We start from the raw sequence: 24,785 nt of genomic DNA on the forward strand, positions 1-24,785 counted from the left end.
CGATTCGCCGCGCGTCTCTCCTGGCAACCACGACCGGCTGCATACTCAGCTTTCCACTCGCTAGCCACGACCACAACACCAGACTCTAGTACTGCAGCAGGCACGAGCAGTCCGCTGTGCTACCGAGATATCGCCACCCCGCGATAAACAGCGAGCCACTTCCACAACAACACACTCGTTCAACCACCCCATCTGCACTTAGTGCACCAACGCCAACCGTATTTCGCGGCAGCACGACTACGAGCAATTCGAATTTGCCGCTCCTAATGCCCATTGCTTGAGGTACGACCGCCCCTCCGACGCCCGCTGTTTCAGGATTGGCGGCCCCTTACGCGACAGTTATTGACAGCTCGCCTCGCAGATTTACATCCCACTCTAATAGCTTCCCACGATGTCCGGACATCCACAGGGAGGCCAATACGACGACGGCTACGGCCAGACTCAAGGCCACGCCCAGGGCCAGCCTCAGGGCCAGGACGCCTACTACCACGACGACCAGTATGGCCAGTATCACGACGACGCCCACGGCGCCCAGTACCAGCAGCAGGGCCAGCACACCGATTCCTACTATGACGAACAGTACGTATTGTCTTCTGCGGCGACGTGCTCGATCAATTGCTAACAATGACGCAGAGGTTACTACGACGGCCAGCAGGGCGGTCAATACCAACAAAACGGCTACTACGACGAACGCGGCCAACAGGGCTACCAGGACGAGTATTACAACGACCAGTACTACGACCAAGGTGGTGCGCAAGACGGCTACGCGGCCAACGGCCAGCAGCCCCGTCGCCGTCAGCACGACTCCGAGGAAGACTCTGAGACTTTCAGCGACTTTACCATGCGTTCCGACATGGCTCGTGCCACCGACATGGACTATTACGGTCGTGGCGACGAGAGGTACAACAGCTACGCCGAGGGCAACCGCGGCTACCGTCCTCCTTCGTCTCAAGTCTCATATGGTGGCAACCGCTCGTCGGGTGCTTCAACGCCAATCTACGGCATGGACTACTCCAACGCCCTTCCCGCTGGACAGCGCTCTCGTGAGCCCTACCCGGCGTGGACCGCCGAAGCCCAGATCCCCTGCACCAAGGAGGAGATTGAGGACATCTTTCTCGACTTGACCGCTAAGTTCGGTTTCCAGCGTGACAGCATGCGCAACATGTACGACCATTTCATGACCCTGCTCGATTCGCGTGCGTCCCGCATGTCGCCCAACCAAGCACTTCTGTCGCTGCACGCCGATTACATCGGAGGAGAGAACGCCAACTACCGCCGATGGTACTTCGCTGCACATCTCGATCTGGATGATGCCGTCGGCTTCGCCAACATGAACCTTGGAAAGGCCAACCGCCGCACTCGCAAGGCTCGCAAGGCCGCCAAGAAGAAGGCCGGCGAGAATCCAGGCAACGAGCAGGAAACTCTCGACGCTTACGAAGGCGACAACAGTCTGGAGGCGGCCGAATACCGCTGGAAGACTCGCATGAACCGCATGTCGCAACACGACCGTGTCCGTCAAGTCGCCCTGTACCTCCTTTGCTGGGGAGAGGCCAACCAGGTCCGTTTCATGCCTGAGTTGATGTGCTTCATCTTCAAGTGCGCCGACGACTGGCTAAACTCGCCTGCTGGACAAGCTCAGACAGAGCCAATCGAGGAGTTCACCTACCTCAACAATATCATCACGCCGTTGTACCAGTACTGCCGTGATCAAGGTTACGAGATCCAAGACGGCAAGTACGTCCGTCGAGAACGCGATCACGCAGCCATCATTGGATACGATGACATGAACCAACTGTTCTGGTACCCAGAGGGTCTTGAGCGCATCGTATTCGAGGACAAGTCTCGTCTTGTTGATATCCCGCCGGCTGAGCGTTACGCAAAGTTGAAAGACGTCCTTTGGAAGAAGGTCTTCTTCAAGACCTACTACGAGCGCCGTTCTTGGTTCCACATGGTTATCAACTTCAACCGTATCTGGGTCATCCATCTGACTTCGTTCTGGTTCTACACGGCCTTCAACTCCCAGCCTCTATACACCAAGGGCTATACACAGCAGGAGGATCAGAAGCCTGAGAAGGCCGCTACCCTGTCCGCAGTTGCTCTAGGTGGCACCATTGCTGCCTTTATCCAAATCTTCGCTACTATCTGCGAGTGGTGCTACGTTCCTCGACGATGGGCAGGTGCTCAGCATCTTACCAAGCGTCTCTTGTTCCTCATCTTGGTCTTCGTCGTCAACGTTGCTCCCAGTGTGTACATCTTTGGCATGGACAAGCGAACCGGCACTATCCCCAACGTTCTCGGTGGCGTTCAGTTCGCTATCGCTTTGGCCACCTTCGTCTTCTTCTCGCTCATGCCCATCGGAGGTCTGTTCGGCAGCTATCTGACGCGCAACTCTCGCAAGTATGTCGCAAGTCAGACGTTTACTGCCAGTTACCCTCGTCTCAACGGCAACGACATGTGGATGTCTTATGGACTCTGGGTCTTGGTCTTCGCTGCCAAGCTTGCCGAGTCCTACTTCTTCCTGACACTGTCGATCAAGGACCCCATTCGCATCCTGTCACACATGAAGAAGCCTTCTTGCCTCGGAGACGCTATCATTGGTGACATCCTTTGCAAGTACCAGCCTAGAATCTTGCTCGGTCTCATGTACTTCATGGACTTGATCCTGTTCTTCTTGGATTCTTACCTTTGGTACATCATTGCAAACATGTTGTTCTCCGTTTCTCGGTCTTTCTACTTGGGTGTCTCAATCTGGACACCATGGAGGAACATCTTCTCTCGTCTGCCCAAGCGTATCTACTCAAAGGTTCTCGCCACCACCGATATGGAGATCAAGTACAAGCCCAAGGTCCTCATCTCTCAAATCTGGAACGCTGTGGTCATTTCCATGTACCGCGAGCATCTCCTTGCCATCGACCATGTCCAGAAGCTTCTTTACCATCAGGTTCCTTCTGAGCAAGAGGGCAAGCGCACTCTACGTGCTCCTACCTTCTTTGTCTCTCAGGAAGATCACTCCTTCAAGACTGAGTTCTTCCCTGCTCAGAGCGAAGCCGAACGCCGTATTTCTTTCTTCGCTCAGTCGTTGTCGACTCCGATTCCCGAGCCCCTTCCCGTTGACAACATGCCAACCTTCACAGTCTTGATTCCTCACTACGGTGAAAAGATCCTGTTGTCTCTCCGTGAGATCATTCGCGAGGATGAGCCTTATTCCCGTGTCACCCTTCTTGAGTACCTCAAGCAGCTTCATCCTCACGAGTGGGACTGCTTTGTCAAGGACACCAAGATCCTTGCCGATGAGACCTCTCAATTCAACGGTGACGACGAAAAGGGCGAGAAGGATACCGCTAAGAGCAAGATTGACGATCTTCCTTTCTACTGCATCGGTTTCAAGTCCGCCGCGCCTGAGTACACGCTCCGTACTCGTATCTGGGCCTCTCTTCGTTCGCAGACTCTCTACCGTACTATCTCTGGTTTCATGAACTACAGCCGCGCTATCAAGCTTCTCTACCGCGTAGAGAACCCTGAAGTCGTCCAGATGTTCGGTGGCAACTCTGACAAGCTTGAGCGTGAACTGGAGCGTATGGCTAGGCGCAAGTACAAGATCTGCGTTTCTATGCAGCGTTACGCCAAGTTTAGCAAGGAGGAACGTGAGAACACCGAGTTCCTTCTCCGCGCTTACCCCGACCTTCAAATTGCCTACCTGGACGAGGAGCCTCCTGTTAACGAAGGCGAAGAACCGCGTATCTACTCTGCTCTCATCGATGGTCACTCTGAGATCATGGACAACGGCATGCGTCGTCCCAAGTTCCGCATTCAACTCTCCGGTAACCCAATTCTTGGTGATGGCAAGTCCGACAACCAGAACCACTCCATCATCTTTTACCGCGGAGAGTACATTCAGCTCATCGACGCTAATCAGGACAACTATCTCGAAGAGTGCCTCAAGATTCGCAGCGTTCTCGCTGAGTTCGAAGAGATGACTACCGATAATGTCTCACCTTACACTCCTGGCCTTCCTAGCTCCAACTTCAACCCTGTCGCCATTCTCGGAGCCCGTGAATACATTTTCTCTGAGAACATTGGTATCCTTGGTGACATTGCTGCCGGAAAGGAACAGACGTTCGGTACTATGTTTGCTCGTACATTGGCTCAAATTGGAGGTAAGCTCCATTACGGTCATCCTGATTTCCTCAACGGTATCTTCATGACAACACGTGGTGGTGTCTCCAAGGCACAGAAGGGTCTCCATCTCAACGAGGATATTTACGCCGGTATGAACGCTCTTCTCCGTGGTGGTCGCATAAAGCACTGCGAGTACTACCAGTGTGGTAAGGGTCGTGATCTTGGTTTCGGTTCCGTCCTCAATTTCACCACCAAGATTGGTACAGGTATGGGAGAGCAGATGCTGTCTCGCGAGTACTACTACATGGGTACCCAACTTCCTCTCGATCGATTCCTGTCATTCTACTACGCCCATCCCGGTTTCCACATCAATAACATGTTCATCATGTTGTCGGTCCAGTGCTTCATGTTTGTACTCCTCCACTTGGGCGCGCTCAACCACGAGACCATTCTCTGCCAGTTCAACAAGGATCTTCCTATCACCGATCCTCAGTGGCCCAATGGTTGCGCCAACCTGGTACCCGTATTCGACTGGGTCTCGCGTTGTATCGTTTCCATCTTCATCGTCTTCTTCATCTCTTTCGTTCCCCTTGTGGTTCAAGAGTTGACTGAGCGTGGTTTCTGGCGTGCCGCGACTCGTCTCGCAAAGCACTTCTCCTCCGGATCGCCCTTCTTCGAGGTTTTCGTCACTCAGATCTACGCCAACGCCCTTCAAACCAACTTGTCCTATGGTGGTGCTCGTTACATTGGTACTGGACGTGGTTTCGCGACAGCTCGTATTCCCTTCGGTATCTTGTTCTCACGATTCGCCGGTCCTTCCATCTACCTTGGAGCCCGTTCTTTGATGATGCTTCTGTTTGCCACCATCACAGTTTGGGGCCCATGGCTTATCTACTTCTGGGCATCCCTGTTGTCCCTGTGCCTGGCACCGTTCCTCTTCAACCCCCATCAGTTCTCATGGGATGATTTCTTCATCGACTACAGGGAGTACCTTCGCTGGCTGTCTCGAGGAAACACCCGCTCCCACAGTGCCTCCTGGATCGGATACTGCCGTCTCTCGCGTACGCGTATCACTGGTTTCAAGCGCAAGGCTCTCGGTGACCCATCTGCCAAGCTTTCTGGCGATGTTCCTCGTGCTCACTTCACAACCATCTTTATGAGCGAGATATTCGGACCTCTTGTCTTGGTCGCCATTACCATCATCCCCTTCTTGTTCATCAATGCCCAGACTGGTGTGAATGACAACCGCCACACGGAAGATGAATCTGCTGATCTTGACAAGCCAGCGGCATCTGGTGCTCTGGTCCGAATCGGACTCATCGCATTCGGTCCCATCGCCATTAATGCTGGTGCTCTTATGGGTTTCTTCGCTTTGGCTTGTTGCGCGGGTCCCCTGCTCAGCATGTGCTGCAAGAAATTTGGAGCTGTTTTGGCTGCCATTGCGCACGCCATTGCTGTTCTTGTTCTCCTCATCTTCTTCGTTGTCCTCATGTTCCTCGAGGGCTTCAGCTTCCCCAGAGCTTTGTCTGGTATGATCGCCGTTGTCGCTATCCAGCGATTTTTCTTCAAGCTGATCATCACGCTTGCTCTCACTCGTGAGTTCAAGGCTGACACCGCCAACATTGCCTGGTGGACCGGAAAGTGGTACACAATGGGATGGCACACAATCTCTCAGCCCGGTCGTGAATTCCTGTGCAAGATCACTGAGTTGGGCATGTTCGCCGCTGATTTCATTCTCGGCCACGTGCTCCTCTTCTTCATGCTTCCGATCTTGTTGATCCCATACGCCGACAGGGGTCACTCTGTCATGTTGTTCTGGCTGCGACCTAGGTATGCCCCCCCCCCATTACTCGTTCAATTGACATCCGCTAACACGCAACAGTCGTCAAATTCGTCCTCCGATCTACTCGCTCAAGCAGACCAAGCTCCGCAAGCGTCGCGTCATCCGCTACGCTATCCTGTACTTCGTCCTCCTTGTTGTCTTCTTGTGCTTGATCGTGGGCCCAATAGTCGCCGGCAAGTATATCAAGCTGGACGTCAAACTGCCTTTGGAGATCATGCAGCCTACTGGATACAGCAACAACGATACCACAAACACTCCTACTGGAAGGTGTGTCAACGGTATGAAATGTCCATTATGGAACGATGGTAGCGACGCCACCGGTGGAGGTGGTGGCGGTGGTGCCGCTGCGACCGACGATGCCGCTCGCCGATTCCGTCGGTACATGGCATACTAAAAGCGCACATTGCGAATCGTTGTCTACTGCTTTCGCAGCCTGCATTGTACAATATTGGCAAATCATGAGCGTGGCGACATGGCTTGGTCCCATAATGATTGTAATATCCACTACAGCATTTCCTTCGTTTTTGGCGTTCTACGGCGGGCTACATTGACCTGCTTTCTCTCTTTCTGAACACATTGGTGTCCGCCTATGGCGCGGACTTGACTGCACATACACACGAAGCGGCTGTTTTGGTTCATCACGGAAGGCGAATATGTTAGAAAGTGAATGCATTACATAGATATACTGATGTCGTAACCACTATGATATCCACTCCTGTGACTTTACGTTCCTGTGCATCATTTGACATGCTTCTTTTCGTTTGGCAAGAATGATGTATGTCGCTCAAGGTGGCCGCCTTGGTTACTCTTTTTTACCCACGCTACTACACAGGTCAAGCCAAGAAAAGCGCCTGTTTCACTTTGCACAGCTCCAACTCCGTCCCCTGAACGAACCTTACAGCTCATCATTATGTCAACGTGAGAAGTCGCTCTTCTCGGATACAATGTATGCGCTTTCGCGACTTGGAATTTACGGAGGTCGTACCTTAAGCCATTCCACTATATAACCTCGCATACTGAGACCCCCGGATGGGCCGCTGGAGTACGAGCAGAGAATTAAAACTTCTGATGTTTTGCAGCCTGCTCATCCAGATTGCCAGGTTTAAAGTACTAGAAGGGCGTAGGATCAATGGAGTCCAGAGCAGTGTCGGTGGATGGGTAAGTATTCGAGGTTGCCCAGGTGGTGATTGGTTGGTGGAGCATCTCTCCAACCGCTTCTGAACTCGACACGTCCCAGTCGCGTAAGGAATGGTAGTATCGGGAGGCTATGGAGAGGTCTCAAGGGCTACCTAGAAGTTTGGTCAACAGATACACGGGCTGTTTGAGTGTCAATTGTGGCTGTAGTCCTGGATTGCGACTAGTTGATATGATTGCGCATCCTGGCTGACGCTTTGGGCTGGCACCCCCGTGCTTCGCCGCAAGCCCCAAACATCAACGTCCACGGGCACCTTCGACGACCGGAGCAGCCGTCACGCACGCGACGACTAGCAACCATGGACTTGCATGAGATACAGAATGTCACTGCGCGCTTCATCGCCGACGCCAATACGCAGTTCAATCGCATACCCGGCTCCGCCATCGCTGTTCGCTACATCAAGTCGAGTTACCAGAACGACCCCGTTCGCAGCGCGGTAGAGCTGTTCTTGTTCCTCTTCGCCGTGCGCTACCTACTTGCACCAAAGTATAGCACGAAGAAGAAGGTCCAACTGACGGATGAGGTATGTTCCGCGCCTTGCATGCAGACTGACAGACACGGCGTACTAACGGGAAATAGGAGATTGATGAGTTAGTCGAAGACTGGACTCCTGAACCGCTTGTCGCGCCCACTACTGCCCTCGAGGAATTGGACAACGAGAAGCGACCCGTCATTGTTGGGTATGCCAAACGCTCTTCTCAGTGTTGCGAACCAATGCTAATCAAGCACCACGCAGACCTACCGGCCCCAAGTCGAAGCTCTCCAATGGCCGCACCGTCACGAACCTTGCCTCGTACAACTTCTACAACTTCCTCTCCAACGATGTCCTTAAAGACAAGGCCATTCAGACCCTGCGCACATACGGTGTCGGCCCCTGTGGCCCCCCTGGTTTCTACGGCACACAGGATGTTCACATGAAGACTGAAGCCGACGTCGCTGCGCACCTCGGTGTCCCCGCCTGCATCATCTACGCGCAATCCTTCTCGACTATAAGCAGTGTGATTCCCAGTTTCAGCAAGAGAGGAGACATCATCGTGGCGGACAAGGCGCTCAACTTTGCCGCGCGAAAGGGTATTCAGATCAGTCGTAGCACTGTCAGATGGTTCGAGCACAATGATATGGAAGACTTAGAGAACGTCCTCAAGAAGGTTGTCAAGGAGCAGGCCAAGAAGCCGCTCACAAGGCGCTTCATCATCACAGAGGGCCTATTTGAGAACATTGGAGATGTGGTGAACCTGCCAAAGATCGTACGTCTTTCACATTACCATGCTGTTTATCAATGTCCACCAATTGGCTAACAGCTTGCCTAGGTCGAGCTCAAACTCAAGTACAAATTCCGTCTTATCCTCGACGAAACCTGGTCCTACGGCGTCCTCGGTCGCACCGGCGGCGGCGTCACCGAAGCGCAGAACGTCGATGCCGCAGAGGTAGACATGATCATCGGCTCGCTTTCTGGCCCTCTCTGCGCGGCAGGAGGATTCTGCGCTGGTAACGAAGAAGTTGTTGAGCACCAGCGCATTTCGTCCGCATCCTACACTTATTCCGCTGCGCTCCCTGCTTTACTAAGTACGACAGCGAGCGAAACAATCAGCCTCTTACAACAACAACCGGATATCCTCGCGGGACTCAGAGACAATGTCAAGGCGATGCGGGGACAGCTGGACCCCAGGAGCGATTGGGTCAAGTGCAGTAGCTCAGGAGATAACCCTATCATGCTCCTTGTTCTCAAAGACGAGGTTATTGAGAACAAGAAATTGAGCATCGACGATCAGAACCAGATCTTCAGGGAAGTTGTTGATGAGGTACGTTCTCTCCGTTGCATTTCCGATTTCAGCTTTAGGCAAGTTGCTAACAATCACAGTGCCTCGCAAACGGCGTCCTCATTACACGACTCAAGTCGTTCCCTCTCGGTCTTGGACTGAACCCCCGCGATGCGGGCTGGCAACCTACCCCCGCACTGAAGGTGTGCGTGACGAGCGGTCTGACAAAGAAGGAGACAGAGAAGGCCGGTACAATCATCAGGCATGCCGTCACCAAGATTGTGAGCCGAAGGAAGTAGACCGTTCAGTTCTTGAGCATTGGGCATTGGACGTTGGACATTGTCAGCATGAAGGCGGCGTTTTGGCTTCGAGCATTTGTTGATGGCCTATGTATATGTACGATATACTTCTTGTATAATGTCCTCGCCATGTATATCTCGTAATAGATAATATCTTGTTTAGAGCGACTGCAATGGTAGAAGGGCCTTTGAGCTAATTGTGCAACGCGCTGAGGCAGGACGTTTCTCAATTTGAGCGCACAGTGCTGAGTAGGCAGATTTTAGCCCCTCTGTTCAGGACACAGCCGCATACTTGGACATGCTGAACAAAGAACTGCCGGTGTAGAGAAACAATTGCCGCAGGCACGTGCGAATCACATGGGCTGAGCTGGGCAGTGCAGCAGCACGGAAGTTTGCGTAGCACGAAAATGACGTTGGTCCCCAGCCGCCTTGATCTAGGCCCAAATTGCCCAGGGCACGTCACTGCCTACCTGCGCACACCAACAACAAGCTTTCTCCACGCAACAACCCTACCCAGACCCTTAACTTTCCCGCCCCCCCTCTCTAGTTTCTGCCTTTGCGCAACACAAGACCCCTCGATATCTCTGTCTTGAATCTTGGTTTGAAGCAAGCGGTAGCGGCCTGTCGCACAGTACACACACACACACACCCGCAACAACATTAAAACCATGTCGCAACGACGGAACGGCGGAGAGCCGCAGCCCAAAGACGAGATGCCCCCCGCGAAGGGTGAGGGTATGTTGGCGAAAATTAGCATTGCGATACATGGATTAGAAGAGGCTAACGGAGGAAACAGTGCAAGACAAGCAAAAAAGGCTCCTCTCGCAGGACGCAGGACATTTCTCTCTCGTGAGAGCTCTACACGCTGCTGACTACATTACCGAGCTCAATGGTACGTTTTCCGATGTCCATTCCGACACACATCTCTGCTGGTCACCGCGCGAAAGCTAGAGATCCTGTACTGATAACAAGTCCAGGCTTCTGCGGCGTAATGTCCATCATGTCCTCCCTCCGCTACTGCACACAGTCGGACCCCTTCAACTACACGAACCTGTACTGGGCCCTCGGCTTCATCCCTCTCGGTCTCTTCTTCGACTTCATGGACGGCAAAGTCGCCCGCTGGCGCAAGAAGGCATCGCTCATGGGCCAGGAACTCGATTCCTTGGCCGACCTCGTCTCCTTCGGTGTTAGCCCCGCCGCCGCCGCCTTCTGTCTCGGTCTGCGTACCCCCGTCGACCATCTCCTCCTCAGCTTCTTCGTGCTCTGCGGTCTTACGCGTCTCGCGAGGTTCAACGTTACAGTTGCTATGGTGCCGAAGGATGCGACGGGCAAGAGCAAGTACTTTGAGGGCACTCCGATTCCCATGTCGCTGGGTATTGTGCAGGTCATGGCATACTGGGTGTACAAGGGCTGGACGCTGGAGCAGATTCCCATGGGTCTCTGGCTTGAGGGCACGGCGTTTGAGTTCCACCCTGTTGTTGCCATGTTTATTCTCCACGGATGTTTGATGGTTAGCAAGAGCGTCAAGATTCCCAAGCCCTAGAGTGCTGGAGCAGAGGAAAGCAGCTCAGCATGTTGTGTGTGAGCCGCTGTGATTGGGACGATGGAAGTAATAGATCTTTGGCCTATAGAGAGGATAAATCGGCTGCTTCTGTCCTGTTAGTTACACGCATGACGATGCTATGGTCGATTAGCGGGCGTACAAAACACAATGATACCCTATTATCAAGAAATCTCAAGTAAAACTTCGATTGAAACTGCACTATGTCTGTAAAAGATAAGCTATCAGAAGGTAATCACCATCTCAATGCAAGTCCCCATGTATTAGGAAGTCTATTCGAATTGTTACTACTACAGAGAAAGTCAAGTTCAATGACTGTGGTATCATGGTTCTAAATCTGCGATTCAACCCTTCCTGAACCAACAACAGGAAGAGGAAAGTTCCATCAAACAGGATCAAGACAGTTTGTAACCCGGTACACCCGATGCCCACCCAAGCGCTGCAAGGAGCCAAGCTCTCCAGAGATGGAGTATGCAAACATGCAGAAAAGGTACAAGATAGCTTGTCTGGAACCTCCGCCATGGCGATGGTAACGCAGTATGATCATGTATTCTTGCAGCTGCTCGACGATCGGGACGTCTATCTTGGTGTGGGTGGCGACATTGTCGCAAATGCAAACAAACAAAGTATGTCAAGTTGTGCAGTGATACAATCACCGCGTGATGATCAAAGAGAACCCGTCGAGCCATTGTGCGCAGGAGCCTGATATGCCGCCGATGGTGTAGCCACGGGGAGGGATGAGCGTGTGTCTGCACATTATGGTTAGCTAGTATTCGTCAAGCCATTGATCTCATACATACCCGCTGCCACCATTCGGGTTTCCGTACCACTCGCTCTTCCTCCCCAAGCTTGTCAGTATCTGTAGACCATCGATCCAAAGACCGGCGCGCAGAGAAAAGCCCAGTAGCAGCTCTCCTTTCCGGGTGTCCAGGGCAAACTCAGAGATGCTACCTCCTCGCTTGCCGAAAAGTTGGGTATGTGTGTCTTCATACACAAATTCCAATCCATCCACCGCGGAACCATGGTACACTTTGATGCTAAGCAGAAGCTTGGTCTGAATGTGGACGTAATCGAAGATGACTTCCTGAGGCTGTGAGCCCTGCATCTGCGAGTAGCCGAGCTTGCCACCGCGGTAGCCCCATCGCCCGTCCGGTATCTTGACACGGGAGTTCTTCTGATTGGAAAGCTGACTGAAATCCTCCACCACGTGCTTCCCTCCACCAGCAGAGTAGACTTCGAGCTTAAGGCGCGACTTTTGCTTCTCTTTGGGTAACAAAGAGCGAAGCGTGTTTTCTTCCAGTGCAACCTGTCGTGGATACTGGTTGTCCTGTTCAGGAAACTCTTTCCAGTAGTGACAAACCTCCTCTCCCTCGGTGTACAGCTCCACCCATGCGATGCCTGATTTCGACGTTGCGATGACGCCGCCTTGACTAACATCGACTGTCCACACTTGGACACTGCCATCCCCATTGATGTTTGGGCTATCGATCGGTATGCGGAAACAGGGGTGAAATCGGAAACGGAGGACATCGAGCTTGTGCCATCTGCACTCATCGTTTGGCAGAACTAGCCGCTGACCGGCTGACTTGGTGCGGGTTGAGTAGGGTTCTCGGCAAGTGAAGGTTCTGTTCAATGTAACATAGTCGCGTAACATGACACCCGACTCCTGATGAGGACAACCAAAGAGATGACCCGTCTCATGCAGGTGGGCGCCAATGCCTATGTTAGCAGCTTCCCAGTTGCTCCCGGATTCGTTGCAGTCATTGGCGACGAAGGCAGTGTTGGTTTGCGTACAGTCTTGGAAAGCCTGGAAAACTTCTTCGATGCTCGACGGATAGCTGTGGAGCGCATGGGAGCCAAAGATGGCTAGCTGCAGATCTCCAGTGCCCCCGCCGAGAGCCGCATGTCCTCGAACTGTGTTCTCTTGCGTGTCCCAATGCGTGTCGAGGAACAGACAAGAGACGTAGTGTTTCTGGCCTGGTAACATGGGAAAGTAGTCTCTACATGCTTCTATGGCGATGTCGAAAAGTTCGTTCTTCTTGGTTCCTGGTCCGTACTGCTGTGCGCGTTCTAGATCGCGTATTTCAGCGACAGACCTTCTTGAGCGAATGACGTGGATTTTGGCCTGCGTCCGGTATTGGTTGTGCTCCCAATCCTGGTAGCTTAGCGTTCCAGGTTCCCAGGCATCTTCAAATCGGAAGCAGCGTCGACCGAATCCGTAACGCTTCATCTGCTCGCCAGTGAAGGCTTGCCAAAGATACGCAGCCATACGGAATTTCTTGGTCGCAAGCTCGAGGCCGTTACCTTCTCGCTCGATGCGCTCTGGTGGGGCGTCGTAAGTACCGGGAGAATCATGACCTAGTATGATCGCAAGCTGGAGAGGTGGCGAGTGCGACAATGGGAGGTAATTAATATTGATGAAAGAGGCATGTGCGGGTACGGAAGTGTTCGGTGAGGAGACCTTGGGCGAGGCAAAGTCAAGTCGGATCCTGTTCCAGCCAGGCTCCAGGTGCACCAAGGCCTTGAAGTAGGAGTCGTGTACTGGCCAGCAAGTAGATGGGAAGCGGCCCTGATGGTGATTAACCGTAAGTGTGCCGTCCAGCGGTTTGCTCTGCGCCTCGCCGATCTGCCCGAATATCAGCAGTACTTGTTGATGTACCCATGAGTTGTCCGAGACGGATAGGATGCGCGGCGCGAGTAACGAAGATCTATTAAAAGAGCTGTTGGAGCCGGTCGAGGTAGGCGATGCTAAACCCTGGACGTACTGTTAGAGTAATGTCTTGCGAAGATGGCTACGGTTTCTTACATTCATGCTATAACGTTTCACGGGGTCGACAGTCGGTCGCTGAGGTCGCGCGGGCGCAGGTGTAGGGCCATTGGTAAGGTCTTTAGTTTGAGTGTTGACTTCGTCGGTGGTAGAGGTGGCTGGCGTGGTAGAGGGCGTCGACGAGCCAACTTGAGACGAGTTCAAGGTAGAGGCAGACACGCGATGGGCTAAGCCTTTGCCGTTCTGGGCGTCGGTACCATTCGCTTGCTTGTCGCCATTCTTGGACATACGGCTGCTCTTCCTACCAAGGCTTCTGAGGAAAGACGGCATGGTGACAACTACGGCGCTGGTATACGGGTCGAATTATGAAATCATAGGCGTAGGTATCGTCCAAAGTCCAAAGTGGATATGTTCAGTGTCGTCTTAGTGAGGTACAGCGTAGGTAGGTAACGAGCGACAAGGAGGGCGCGGTTGTGGAGCTGTGAGGACGCGTAATACGGCGAGCGTGATAATCACTGATAGGGTGGAAACAAGCGAGCGGGAGAGTGTACTGGCAATAGCTATGTACTATGCAGGAAGCGAGTGAAAGCAGGATATGCAGTATGACGGGAGTGGGCAAAGAAAGCTGGTAGTGAAGAAAGTGGCAGCGCTGAGGAGGTAGAGAGGCAGCCGACGTGAAGTGCTGCAGCTCCGTCGATCCAAGCTAGCAGGACCGAACAGGTAATTCTTCAATTGGGAAAGCTCTAGCCCCAAAGCAGGTGAGTTGGCAGGAATTGGCCTTGCTGCGCAATTGCGGGAGGAAAGCTAGCAAGAGTTGCGCCTGTGGAGTCGAGCGTGAGCGTGAGCGCATGGTGAGCAGGCGTTCGCGACTTCCTAGCGACTCAACGAATGACGTTGCTGCACAACGTCCTCTAGCCGCTTTGGGACGGCAGGTCGTGATCTGACATGTGTATGCCATCCAGTGTCATGTCCATCAACGCCGTGAACGATAATGGCATGGCAAGCTGTCTGCTATTGACACACGTATGTGATGCGCATGGGGCGTCAAGGCATATGTGGTGGCCGGACCCGTCACCGACGATTCTGCGCGTCGTCATCCGCGCATCCATGTGGTGTAGCTCGAGAAGCAACGGACCTCACCCGTTCCCCGAGGATGGCCTGCAGCGATAAGGCAAGGCGTGTCTGAAACAGTCCCAAGGTCGAGCGTTACCGATACCATACCGTACCTCTCCTGTCTTACTCAGCACGTTACCGCAGCCACCAGATGCGCGACCCCTGCCGCTCGCCAAACCCTCAGCAGCATAGGTTTTCTTTGTTGCAAGCGCACTCGGACAAGGCTCCAGCGCCGGATAGGAGCCCGCTATGGGGTCACTAGAGCTTTCGTGCCGCTCGCGACTCCTAGCACCTTGACTTCATCATCACTCCTACAACGCCCTGGCAAGTACGAGGCCTGTGCTGCCGCAGACTTTGAGGCTAGTCCGCTTGCATCGCCAGCTCCTCACATTCCTTGCCGGACCGTCACCTCAGCTCCGCCCACGTTTCGTCTGTAGCAGCTCTATTGAGACGTTCAACGGGCCATATCACTGCTGGATCTCCCTACCCCGTCGTCCAAACCAATTGCTCCGCCATGGCTGAACAGGATGAAGTCGCGAGCAAGGTCCTGCGAAGGGCCCAAGTCTCAAAGGTCCATCTCTCCGTCTGCAGCCCCTCGCCCTTTGTTTGCTAACCAGGTGCTGTACAGATGACCCGAACGCTGCAAAACCGCCTCGCCCTGGCCAACGTTAAGATGAAGAACGGCTGGGAGAGCCTCAGCCTAGATGCCATTGAACCCGTCCTCGACGGCGCTGAGCGCAAACGTAAGCGGCCCGGCTCCAGCAACGAAGCCATGTCGGATGTTTCGAGCGTCTCCGAGCGCTTCTATCAACCCAGCGTCCTCGACTCCTCCCCACTCCAAGCCCCCATATTCTCCGACGATGTCCGACGATCTGTCAGCCGGTCCGTCAGCACAGGCAGTTACCTTCAAAACAAGCGGCCCCGTCAAGATCGGACAATGTACCCAGCATCGAGCAACCACGCCCGTGTCAAAGTGAGGACAGCCACCAGCGCTGCTACCTCATGGAAGAACAGCTTCCAACTGCCCGAGTCTTCGCCTGTATACCATCGCCGGCACGCACGTTTTGGTCGTCAACATGTCCCTAGTCTGTCTTTCGTCTCCGAAACCTCGACCGTTCCCGATCCACATTCGCCCCTGCTCTCCGAAGACGATGACGAAGACCTACCCATCACATCCTTCTCTATCAACAGATCGCATTTTTCCCTCGACCGATCGCACTTCCAGTCATCGCCGCCGCCGCAAAGGGCCCCACGCACGCCGCCCCCTGATGTTGCTCGCTCAGCACGTCTTCGACAACGTGGGTTCAATGCTGCCGGCGCAGCTCGGGAAGGAAAACAAGGAGATGACGATGCGAACCTCTTGATGTACCTGGCTACATCACCAACACCAGTACGACCAGGTCACCAGAAGCCGCAGATGCTTGCGCCATCGACTCCACCACCCAAAGCGACACCTCTTCCCTCGTCAATGATGTCCACGCCCGGCGGTGGCGGCTCTCACTATATGGGTTTTGGACTTGCGACCCCGTCAACAAACCTCAATTTTGCCGAGTTCCTCAACATGTCGCCGAGTCCTGCCCAGGCCAATGCATCGTCATGGAACCGCACCCCTGTGGCCACACGAACACCTGCTGCCGTCCGAGAAGCACGACGTCACCTCAATTTCGATAACATTGGTCCTCCTGGTGACGCTTCCCATATGAACACTCATGTTGGAAGAATGGACGGTCCAATGGACCTTGGCGGAGAGCTCATCTCGTGATCCTCACATCATCCTCCACACACAGCTCAGCACTCATGTGGGCACGACGCAACGACACCGGGGCGACATTGAGCATGCGCAGTGCATCGCCCCGCCACCAATCCACCCAATGCCGCTATCGAATGGCGTCTCCTTTCTTCTCTTCGTTTTGATTTTTTGATAAGCATGGCGTTTACAGAGGCAAGACCTCTTTGGTTATGGAAGGCATCATCGACACAACCCATGCATATCTGCATACGTTTCCTACGTTATCTTTCGCAAGTACCGCCCAACCGCCCCTTGGCGGCAAAATCGAGCTAGCAACAACGCAAGCGCTTTGTATCACCCTTCACGCATATCCCCGTTTGAACACTTTTTTTTCCAGCGACTGTATTTTAAGCAACCTTCTGTTCATTTGTTTGCTATCAGCTCAGCACAGCATAGTATAACAGTATCACATAACGCGAGCGGTAGAATGGGACCGAAGGCCTAGCCAGGCACCTCCGAAACGCACCTGCATTCTGGGGTTTGGTCATTTAGGCGAATAATAAGACGCATTGAACGACAAAGTGCCGTACATACTTGTTTCCTGGTCTCGCTAATGCATTGTGGGAAAGCTGTGTACGATAGCGAATCATCGCTACGCCACACGTCTGCATTTCCAACCACTACAACTACTTGTCTGAGAGCTACGCGGCAAATGCGAACATGATCAACAGATTGCAGCAGAATGGGGTACACTAAAGATCCTATGCATGCTTCACGAGCGGCAACACCTGGATGTACAACGACCACGCCGCCCTTCCCATCACACCATCACGTATTACCTGCATGTACCCCACATACTCAGTACAACACATCAATGCAAGAACTCATAAGACCTCGAACCACTGCACCCCAGGTAAGAGTCATAAAGCTCTACAAGGAGCAGCCAGCCACACACCCCTCCTCCTAACCTCCGCATATTCTCACAGCCAATGAAGTCCGTCAAAACCGACGCGCTCCAAAAGTCGCCGACGCGTTTCGTGCCAACTTCGTGTCCGAGACGCAGCGTCTTGATTGGTCGCAACGCTGGCAAAAAGGCAAGGCCAGCCCTTGTCGCCAAGGGTAACCATTAAGCCCCAATCTGGAGGCGTGGCTGGTATTAAAACGTGATGATGTAAGAATGCGCGGCTGGGAAATCTATCTGTACGGTGTGGATTCATGACGGGATGATCGCCGATTTAGTGGGTGTTAGGCCCGTGGCCGGTGGTGCATGGGCGTGGGCGGCTTGGGTGACGGGATCAATACACCTCACTTCTGATAAATTCGTCGGCTGGGTGACGGCGGAGGACGGGATGGGTCACGCACGCATTGTCAAGATGACCTCTTGATGTTGTTCTTAAAGAAGCAAAGACATCGATCACTGCTATCGCATGTCTAGGGCTGAAGATTGAAGTTCCTTTTTTCGCCCTTCGTACTTCTTTTGTCCAGGACTACGTATTAGCCTCGAATCCAGAGGACCCGCGGCTCCATCTCCGGGTAAGACCAAGACCCGGGAATGTTTTGTCAGTGCAAGATGGGGCTTCTACCAAACCTGCTTTCGGTGGTGCATTGCCTGTGTTCGTATTTCATCCTGGCTATGAGGGAATTAGGATTGGTGCTTATGATGGCGTCCCTAGCTTCCGCGGAGAGAGTCAGATTGGGAATTCGGGATTAGGATGGGATGCAGGGTGAGATGTGAAATGCAGGTGGAGTCGCGGTACCGGTTATAGTCACACCGCGATTTTCATGGTGGAGGAGGCTCCTCGAGCCTGAAAGGTTACGATTCCCATGGGAGGGAATGGACGTATGCCCTGCAGATAGCTAGCAGTTTACATTTGTCCCTTGGTAGCCTGACAGCGCGTTGGCATTTCTCGGGGCAAGAGTAGCTTCTTCGGTTTCAATCGACTATTATAGAAATTGCATTTCGCTATTATTCATCGTACAGATCTGATAGCCGGAAAATCCATCATCAATGCTGCGTTCCTTCCATTCATCCATCTTTCCATGCCACGCGTCCCGTCGGTATCTCGTAATGAAGAAGAAGAACATTGCCCTAACGCCTCCGCTATTGCTGGAGTTTACGCGATACCCGCTTCTCCTATATACACATGACCCATTGTCAGATAAAGCAGAAAATAAGACACAAAGAAGATGGACAAGAGTTCCGAGAAGAAATGTAAGTCGGTGAGTCTGAGCCGTTAGATCACCTAACATATGTGTTCGAGTTGACTTGGCTCGCCATGACCATCATCCACACGAGGAATATGCTTCCGATAATCCAGAAAGCGAACTCGGCTTGCCAGCATTGGCCTGTTTACGGTTAGCCATATGTCTCTTCACTTGTCCTAGTGATTTTTAAACACCAAGAATACTTACAGATATTCCTCTGCTGCAGAAACGCCAATGTATCCATGTTCGGCCCATCCACGTCGTTGTTGAAGACGTATGTATTGCACTGGTTGTTGATGTTGGGCCCGGCGAAGAGTTGTATCGCGGTTCCGATTATTCCAGCGATGAAAAGGACGAGGAGGATGAAGGAGAGGAGCATCATAGTGCCTGGGAGGAGTTTCCGTTGCGCGATGAAGACGATTTCGATGATAATGAAGATTATGGCCAGAGTGCCGACTGTGACGCCGTAGGGCATTATCCTGTGAATGTCGTTAGCAAAGCGTCTGTGTACATGCCTCCCTCACCGTGCGGGTAGGGTGTAGACTGGACATACCATGGCGTTCCCAGTCCCATCCGATCTTGTATCGCCATGAATTGCGCGTTCACTCCTAATATTGTTCCGGCTGTTGCAAGCATGACAATCGTCCAGATGTTCAGTTGTAGGTCGGGCCAGTAGTACTTCTCCCGTACTACTACCGCTGAGCCGACAACTGTGCCTGAATGTCCTGCGCGAGCCATTGTATCCTTCTGTCGCGCCTCGGCGGCTAAGTCGGAAGGGTTCTGGTGAATGCGATGGTGGTCGGGCTTGCGCTAGGGTGCTCTTGCTGTGGCGCTCGATATGCGCAATGGTGGTAGTTCGTCTGTGAAACGGTTCTTCGAGTCCAGAGTTCTTGCGCTTCGAGCTACAAAGCCTGGTGTCCTTGATTTGCTATGCCGCCTATCCGCAGATTAGGCTTGGGACTTGGCGCTGTCGCAACGTTTCCCTTCTCCTATACCGCGAAAACGGGTGCTTTTTCGCTTCCGTTCCTCAATTGCTTTTGTCGCGAAAGTATCTTGAGTCTTTGCGCTCGCGGTCGTGTAGTGCGTGTGATGATGGATGACGTTACAGGTAACCTCAGCAACGTGCGAGGGTGTTGCGGGGCGGGTGCGGAGGTCTCGGAGGTGCCTCAACAGTGAACACTTCCTTTACGATGATGTTGATGTGGACGGGAGAGTCGGAAAAGATGTTTGCGGAGACGCGGGGAATAGAATGATGGAAATTGCGAATGCACGATGCTGAAATTGCCAAAGCCCCTGTTGTTGTGGTCCGAGGAACCTTCATGTGGCAACCCAGCCTCCCAAGCTGGGATGGGGCTGGGAACGAGACTATTGGACCGGCGCAAACATCCCTTTGCTACAAACCTGGCATGTTGACATGGCTCAAGTGTTTGACAATTGTGACGTTTGATTTATTGTGTACTATTAGTTTCTTCGAAATTACAACTGGCTGGTCTGCGGATGTTGTTCATGCTGATAATAAGCCGTGCGACTCGCTGCTGTAGCGCGTAAACTATACTACAAAGCCACCCAATGCGAACAGGTAGGTATCTAGGTACGGATCACTGATGGTGTACATTCATACAGCTGTATATAGCAAGTTTGCGTTTGGCAGGCCTTCCAGATGTGCAAAACATTTGGAAGCACTCCTTCATGACTGCAGTGGACAGCTACGAGTCCGGCGAAAGGACCGTAGTCTAGTGACTTCCAAAACGACAGCTCATGCTAGCAGACCGAGTGCATTCCTGTGATCTTTGTCGTTTAATCGATAAGTCTGGCTTGCGACGTCTTGCGAGCGTTTCCCGCACGATCGCTGGCGTCGAACTCTGCTCTAAGAATGTTTCAGTCGCCCAAATGCATCGGGCAGGATGGACTTCAGAGTAATTTGACTAGAAAATATAACGCGCGCATCTTTTACAAGATGTCCATAGCATGGCGCCATGTCTAGACATGATACAGTGGCCCCATCAACTCCAAAACGCCTCAAATGATCATGGTATCGGTAGGTAGTCGTAGGATCGAGCCGAAACGGCAGCGCAAACGGTTGCGCATTGCCAGCGTATTCCGAATGAAGTGGTGACCGTCCCGGATCGAGGCACTTAGTATCCTCCTCGTCCACGTCCACCAAAACCACCACCGCCGCGTCCACCTCTTGAGAAACCACCGCCGCCGCCGCCGCGACCGCCAAATCCACTTCCTCCGCGGCCACCGAAACCGCCGCCACGTCCAGGAGGTCCACCACGTCCTCGGGGTGCTCCACGACCACGACCTCCGAAGCCACGAGCTGCGCCACGAGGAGCTCCACGACCGGCACCGGCAGCCCTCTTAGGTTTCGTAACACCACCGACGGGCTTAGGCTTGGGAAGGAATCTAGAGGAATTAGCGCAAAAATCTCAAATGCCATCTGAACCGGCTCACCTGTCAAGAGGCAGCAGCTTGTCGCCTCCGATGTAGAACTTATCGCCAGCCTTGAAAGACTTGGCTTGTATGCCCTCTTGAGGCTTGATGGTGAAGTAGACCTGGTTCAACGGGCCAAGGATTTCGTCGACTTTGCCGATGGGTGTCTATAGCTGGGTCAGCTCATCATCCCCGCGATTTCCCGTCGCAGTATATGTACCTTGTTCTCCAGGTAGATGGGCGCGTTGAAGTAGGGAATCTTGGTGTTTATCGATTCGCAGAACATCTCGTTTTCGCAGTCGTGAACGAATTTGCCCATTTCTAGCATGGTCATTAGCGCTTTGCTTGACGGTCTGATCGCGGCACGTACCGATGACAGTGTCTGGGGGTCCGAAAGAGCCTCCTCCGAAACCACCGCCGCGTCCTGTCGCGCATTAGCTAAAAGTCGTGTAGAGCTCCAGGCATGCTACACACCTCCACGAGGAGTAAATCCACCACGTCCGCCGAAGCCGCCGCCGCGACCGCCACGAGGAGTTCCGCGAAATGCCATGTTGTTGGTGATGTTGAATGTGGATCGGTGCGCGAAAGGTGAGCTTGGTCCAGAGCTTCGCGAAAAGTTCGAAGCTGAAAATGAAGTTGCAGATAGCGCAGCCAATCGGTACCACGTTTCGCCGGTGGCTCCTTCCGCCGCATGCAACCCCACCAAATGCGCCTGCTAAAGGGCTAAGTGGGCTGTCGTGCGCGCGCATCTTTTTGGCATTGTGACTGAGTCTGACGTTGCTTTGCTTTCGGTCCGGACTCTGCACACCGAGCTGGAGTCATCATACCGCCCGCATCTATTGTAGATCTACTGCACTCCCATCACACTCCCGAGTTGCAGCACCTCGCATACGACTGAGTCACAGCTCATATAACCCCGCCCAACGCGCCCGAGACTTGGAAACACCAACAACATGGCGGACGCAGTCAAGGATGCAGTCAACTCGGCTGTCGAGGGCGTCAAGAACTTGGCCGTAGATGCCGAGAAGAAGGTCGAGCAGAAGGAAAACAAGGCCCCGAAACCCAAGAAAGAGAAGAAGGCCAAGGGCGATGCTGGTGATGGTCGTCCATTGATGCTCGACCCTGCGCCAGCCTTCATCGACCACCGCATCCAGATCTTCGAGAAGCTCAAGGCGAAATACGACGAAGAGATAGCTCAGAAGCCCCGCGGTACGCTCCTCACATCATGCCGCCAATTCCCAGTACTGACACACCACGCCTTGCAGAGAAGATCACAATTACCCTCGAAGACGGCAAGAACATCGAAGGAGAGTCATGGGTTACCAGTCCCGCCGATATTGCGCGAAACATTGCGAAGAGCTTGTTCGAGCGCACCGTCGTCGCGCGCCTGGATAAGGGCACGCCAGAGGAGACACTATGGGATCTCGAGCGGCCTTTGGAGAAGAGCTGTAAGCTTGAGCTCCTGCCATTCGACGACCCAGAGGGCAAGAAGGTCTTCTGGCACTCGAGCGCACATATCCTAGGAGAAGCATCGGAACGTAGATTTGGCTGTGATCTCTGCATTGGCCCTCCAATTGAGGACGGCTTCTACTACGAGATGGCTCTTCCAGACAACGCAGCAGTCGATCCCGCCGACCACAAGCCGCTCGAGACTATTGTCAACACCATTGTCAAGGAGAAGCAGCCATTCCAGCGCTTGACTCTCTCCAAAAACGACCTGTAAGGTTCTTATTCTACGCGTAAGATACTGTTCTAATATTTCCAGGCTCGAGATGTTCAAGTCGAACAAGTACAAGCAGCACATCATCAAGGACAAGATCGCCGACGGCACCTTCACCACTGTGTACCGAAACGGACCGCTGATCGATCTGTGCCGAGGACCACACGTACCACATACCGGGCGGATAAAGCAGTTCAAGGTCATGAAGAACTCCGCGTCATACTTCTTGGGTGACGCCAAGAACGACAGCTTACAACGTATTTACGGTGTCTCATTCCCCGATAAAGACGCAATGCAGACCCATCTCAAGTTCCTCGAAGAGGCCGCAAAGCGAGATCATCGCAAGATTGGAAAAGAACAAGAGCTGTTCTTCTTCCACGAATACAGCCCGGGTTCCTGCTTCTTCCTCCCGCACGGTCAAATCATCTACAACACTCTACAGGCCTTCCTTCGCGAGGAGTATTGGAATCGTGGGTACCAAGAGGTGGCATCACCAAACATGTACAACTCAGCACTATGGAAGATCTCTGGTCACTGGCAGCATTATGCGGAAGACATGTTCACCTTTGATGTTGAGAAAGAGAAATGGGCGCTGAAGCCTATGAACTGCCCTGGACATTGCCTGATCTTCAAACATCGCGAGCGAAGTTACAGGGAACTGCCCATTCGCATGGCCGACTTCGGTATCTTACATCGAAACGAGGCTAGCGGTGCGCTCACTGGTCTCACGCGAGTCCGTCGTTTCCAGCAGGACGACACTCACGTATTCTGTACCCAAGACCAAATCACGGAGGAGATTTTTGCACTTTTCGACTTCCTCAAGGCGGTATACGGAAAGTTCGGCTTCACATTCAAGCTGAAGCTGAGCACACGCCCAGAAGGCTTCCTTGGCGACATCGATACTTGGAACAAAGCAGAGGCCAAGCTGACTGATGCTTTGAACGAGTTCACAGCTGCCGGTGGTGGCGCTTGGGAGCTGAACCCTGGAGATGGTGCCTTCTACGGCCCCAAGATCGACATCACCATCTCTGATGCTTTGAAGCGAGAGTTCCAGTGTGCTACCATTCAACTTGACTTCCAACTGCCTAACCAATTTGAGCTCGAATACATGACGTCCGAAGTCATTCCCACAAAGTCCAAGGACCAGCCTCAGGCTCAAGAAGGCGGACACATTGAGCAGAAGAAGGAGAAGCTGGAGGGTGCCGACGTCACAATCCCCAAGAAAATCAAGGAGCCGCAACCAGGTTACGCTCGCCCTGTCATGATTCACCGCGCTATCTACGGATCCTTCGAGCGATTCATCGCGTAAGCTTCAGTCCCTACGAATTGCCCGAACATGTTTGCTGACAAGAGTAGTATCCTCACAGAGCACTTCGCCGGTCGATGGCCCTTCTGGCTATCACCTCGTCAGGTCATGGTTATTCCTGTCATGCCTGGCGCAAACGACTACGTCAAGGAAGTGCAGACAGCGCTCCGCAAACACCACCTCCACGCCGACATTGACATCAGCGGTAACACCATGCAAAAGAAGATTCGCACAGCGCAACTCGCACTTTACAACTTCATCATGGTCGTTGGTGCCGAGGAACAACAAGCGAGGGCTGTGAACTGGAGAAACCGTGACGACCAGGAGACACAGCAGCGTGGTGTCATTGTACCGCTTGATGAGGCGATAGAGAAGCTGGTTAAGTTGAGGGATGAGCGCAGCATCGAGAACAAGGTCTAAGTTCTAGGTGGTAAGATATATTAGCAAGATGCATGGGAAGGCGTACGAGGTATGAAGATACGATTTGATGAAGGTGGAAAAAGGTAGTGTAGTGCTTAAGGACCTTCAGTGTCGGTTACAATATGGACCAGAAGTTGACCACAGCTATATCATCGCATGAACGATCTCGAATGAAGTACGTTTGAGCGATCACTGTTGCCTGCTACGCTCAGTAGCTGAAAACAACCAAATGTTGTAGTTTGCCAAAACGAATATTTGTGGACAGCTGAGAAGATTATATTTCATATAGCAACGACTCAGCACACGGCACATATG

At 53.0% G+C, this 24,785-nt stretch overlaps 8 protein-coding genes across 8 annotated transcripts; 5 read left to right on the forward strand and 3 right to left on the reverse strand.

Moving 5' to 3' along the window:
- The first annotated feature begins 178 nt into the window (after nt 1-178).
- Nucleotides 179-6,544, forward strand: BKA58DRAFT_163099 (beta--glucan synthase). The gene is made up of 4 exons (XM_046165011.1): nt 179-282; nt 362-579; nt 634-5,949; nt 6,002-6,544. The coding sequence occupies exons 2-4, from the start codon at nt 392-394 to the stop codon at nt 6,354-6,356; spliced, it is 5,859 nt and encodes a 1,952-aa protein (XP_046026807.1). The 5' UTR covers nt 179-282; nt 362-391; the 3' UTR covers nt 6,357-6,544.
- Nucleotides 6,545-7,212: 668 nt separating this feature from the next.
- Nucleotides 7,213-9,329, forward strand: BKA58DRAFT_163101 (serine palmitoyltransferase 1). Its single transcript, XM_046165012.1, has 5 exons — nt 7,213-7,680; nt 7,737-7,837; nt 7,894-8,404; nt 8,468-8,959; nt 9,019-9,329. The coding sequence occupies exons 1-5, from the start codon at nt 7,456-7,458 to the stop codon at nt 9,214-9,216; spliced, it is 1,527 nt and encodes a 508-aa protein (XP_046026808.1). The 5' UTR covers nt 7,213-7,455; the 3' UTR covers nt 9,217-9,329.
- Nucleotides 9,330-9,659: 330 nt separating this feature from the next.
- BKA58DRAFT_359886 (phosphatidylserine synthase) lies at nt 9,660-11,017 on the forward strand. Its single transcript, XM_046168741.1, has 3 exons — nt 9,660-9,951; nt 10,013-10,108; nt 10,194-11,017. The coding sequence occupies exons 1-3, from the start codon at nt 9,885-9,887 to the stop codon at nt 10,757-10,759; spliced, it is 729 nt and encodes a 242-aa protein (XP_046026809.1). The 5' UTR covers nt 9,660-9,884; the 3' UTR covers nt 10,760-11,017.
- Nucleotides 10,970-14,060, reverse strand: BKA58DRAFT_163134 (putative peptidase family-domain-containing protein). Its single transcript, XM_046165013.1, has 3 exons — nt 13,584-14,060; nt 11,578-13,532; nt 10,970-11,526 (listed from the first exon to the last, which is right to left on the reverse strand). The coding sequence occupies exons 1-3, from the start codon at nt 13,872-13,874 to the stop codon at nt 11,430-11,432; spliced, it is 2,343 nt and encodes a 780-aa protein (XP_046026810.1). The 5' UTR covers nt 13,875-14,060; the 3' UTR covers nt 10,970-11,429.
- An 883-nt stretch (nt 14,061-14,943) lies between these two features.
- On the forward strand, nt 14,944-16,518 carry BKA58DRAFT_163213 (uncharacterized protein). Its single transcript, XM_046165015.1, has 2 exons — nt 14,944-15,228; nt 15,286-16,518. The coding sequence occupies exons 1-2, from the start codon at nt 15,172-15,174 to the stop codon at nt 16,417-16,419; spliced, it is 1,191 nt and encodes a 396-aa protein (XP_046026811.1). The 5' UTR covers nt 14,944-15,171; the 3' UTR covers nt 16,420-16,518.
- A 1,843-nt stretch (nt 16,519-18,361) lies between these two features.
- On the reverse strand, nt 18,362-19,592 carry BKA58DRAFT_163173 (uncharacterized protein). Its single transcript, XM_046165014.1, has 3 exons — nt 19,145-19,592; nt 18,799-19,070; nt 18,362-18,732 (listed from the first exon to the last, which is right to left on the reverse strand). The coding sequence occupies exons 1-3, from the start codon at nt 19,327-19,329 to the stop codon at nt 18,626-18,628; spliced, it is 564 nt and encodes a 187-aa protein (XP_046026812.1). The 5' UTR covers nt 19,330-19,592; the 3' UTR covers nt 18,362-18,625.
- Nucleotides 19,593-20,726: 1,134 nt separating this feature from the next.
- Nucleotides 20,727-21,574, reverse strand: BKA58DRAFT_439305 (putative snoRNP protein; the record flags this gene model as incomplete). Its single annotated transcript, XM_046173676.1, has 5 exons — nt 20,727-20,997; nt 21,046-21,191; nt 21,245-21,345; nt 21,395-21,448; nt 21,499-21,574. 5 exons carry the CDS (start codon nt 21,572-21,574, stop codon nt 20,727-20,729), a joined length of 648 nt encoding a protein of 215 aa, XP_046026813.1.
- A 177-nt stretch (nt 21,575-21,751) lies between these two features.
- Nucleotides 21,752-24,784, forward strand: BKA58DRAFT_359896 (uncharacterized protein). The gene is made up of 4 exons (XM_046168742.1): nt 21,752-22,233; nt 22,290-22,743; nt 22,790-24,049; nt 24,101-24,784. Exons 1-4 carry the CDS (start codon nt 21,978-21,980, stop codon nt 24,468-24,470), a joined length of 2,340 nt encoding a protein of 779 aa, XP_046026814.1. The 5' UTR covers nt 21,752-21,977; the 3' UTR covers nt 24,471-24,784.
- Nucleotide 24,785: the final 1 nt, after the last annotated feature.

Source organism: Alternaria rosae (assembly GCF_020736505.1).
Source record: "Alternaria rosae strain MPI-PUGE-AT-0040 chromosome Unknown BKA58scaffold_4, whole genome shotgun sequence".
Lineage (NCBI taxonomy): Eukaryota > Fungi > Ascomycota > Dothideomycetes > Pleosporales > Pleosporaceae > Alternaria > Alternaria rosae.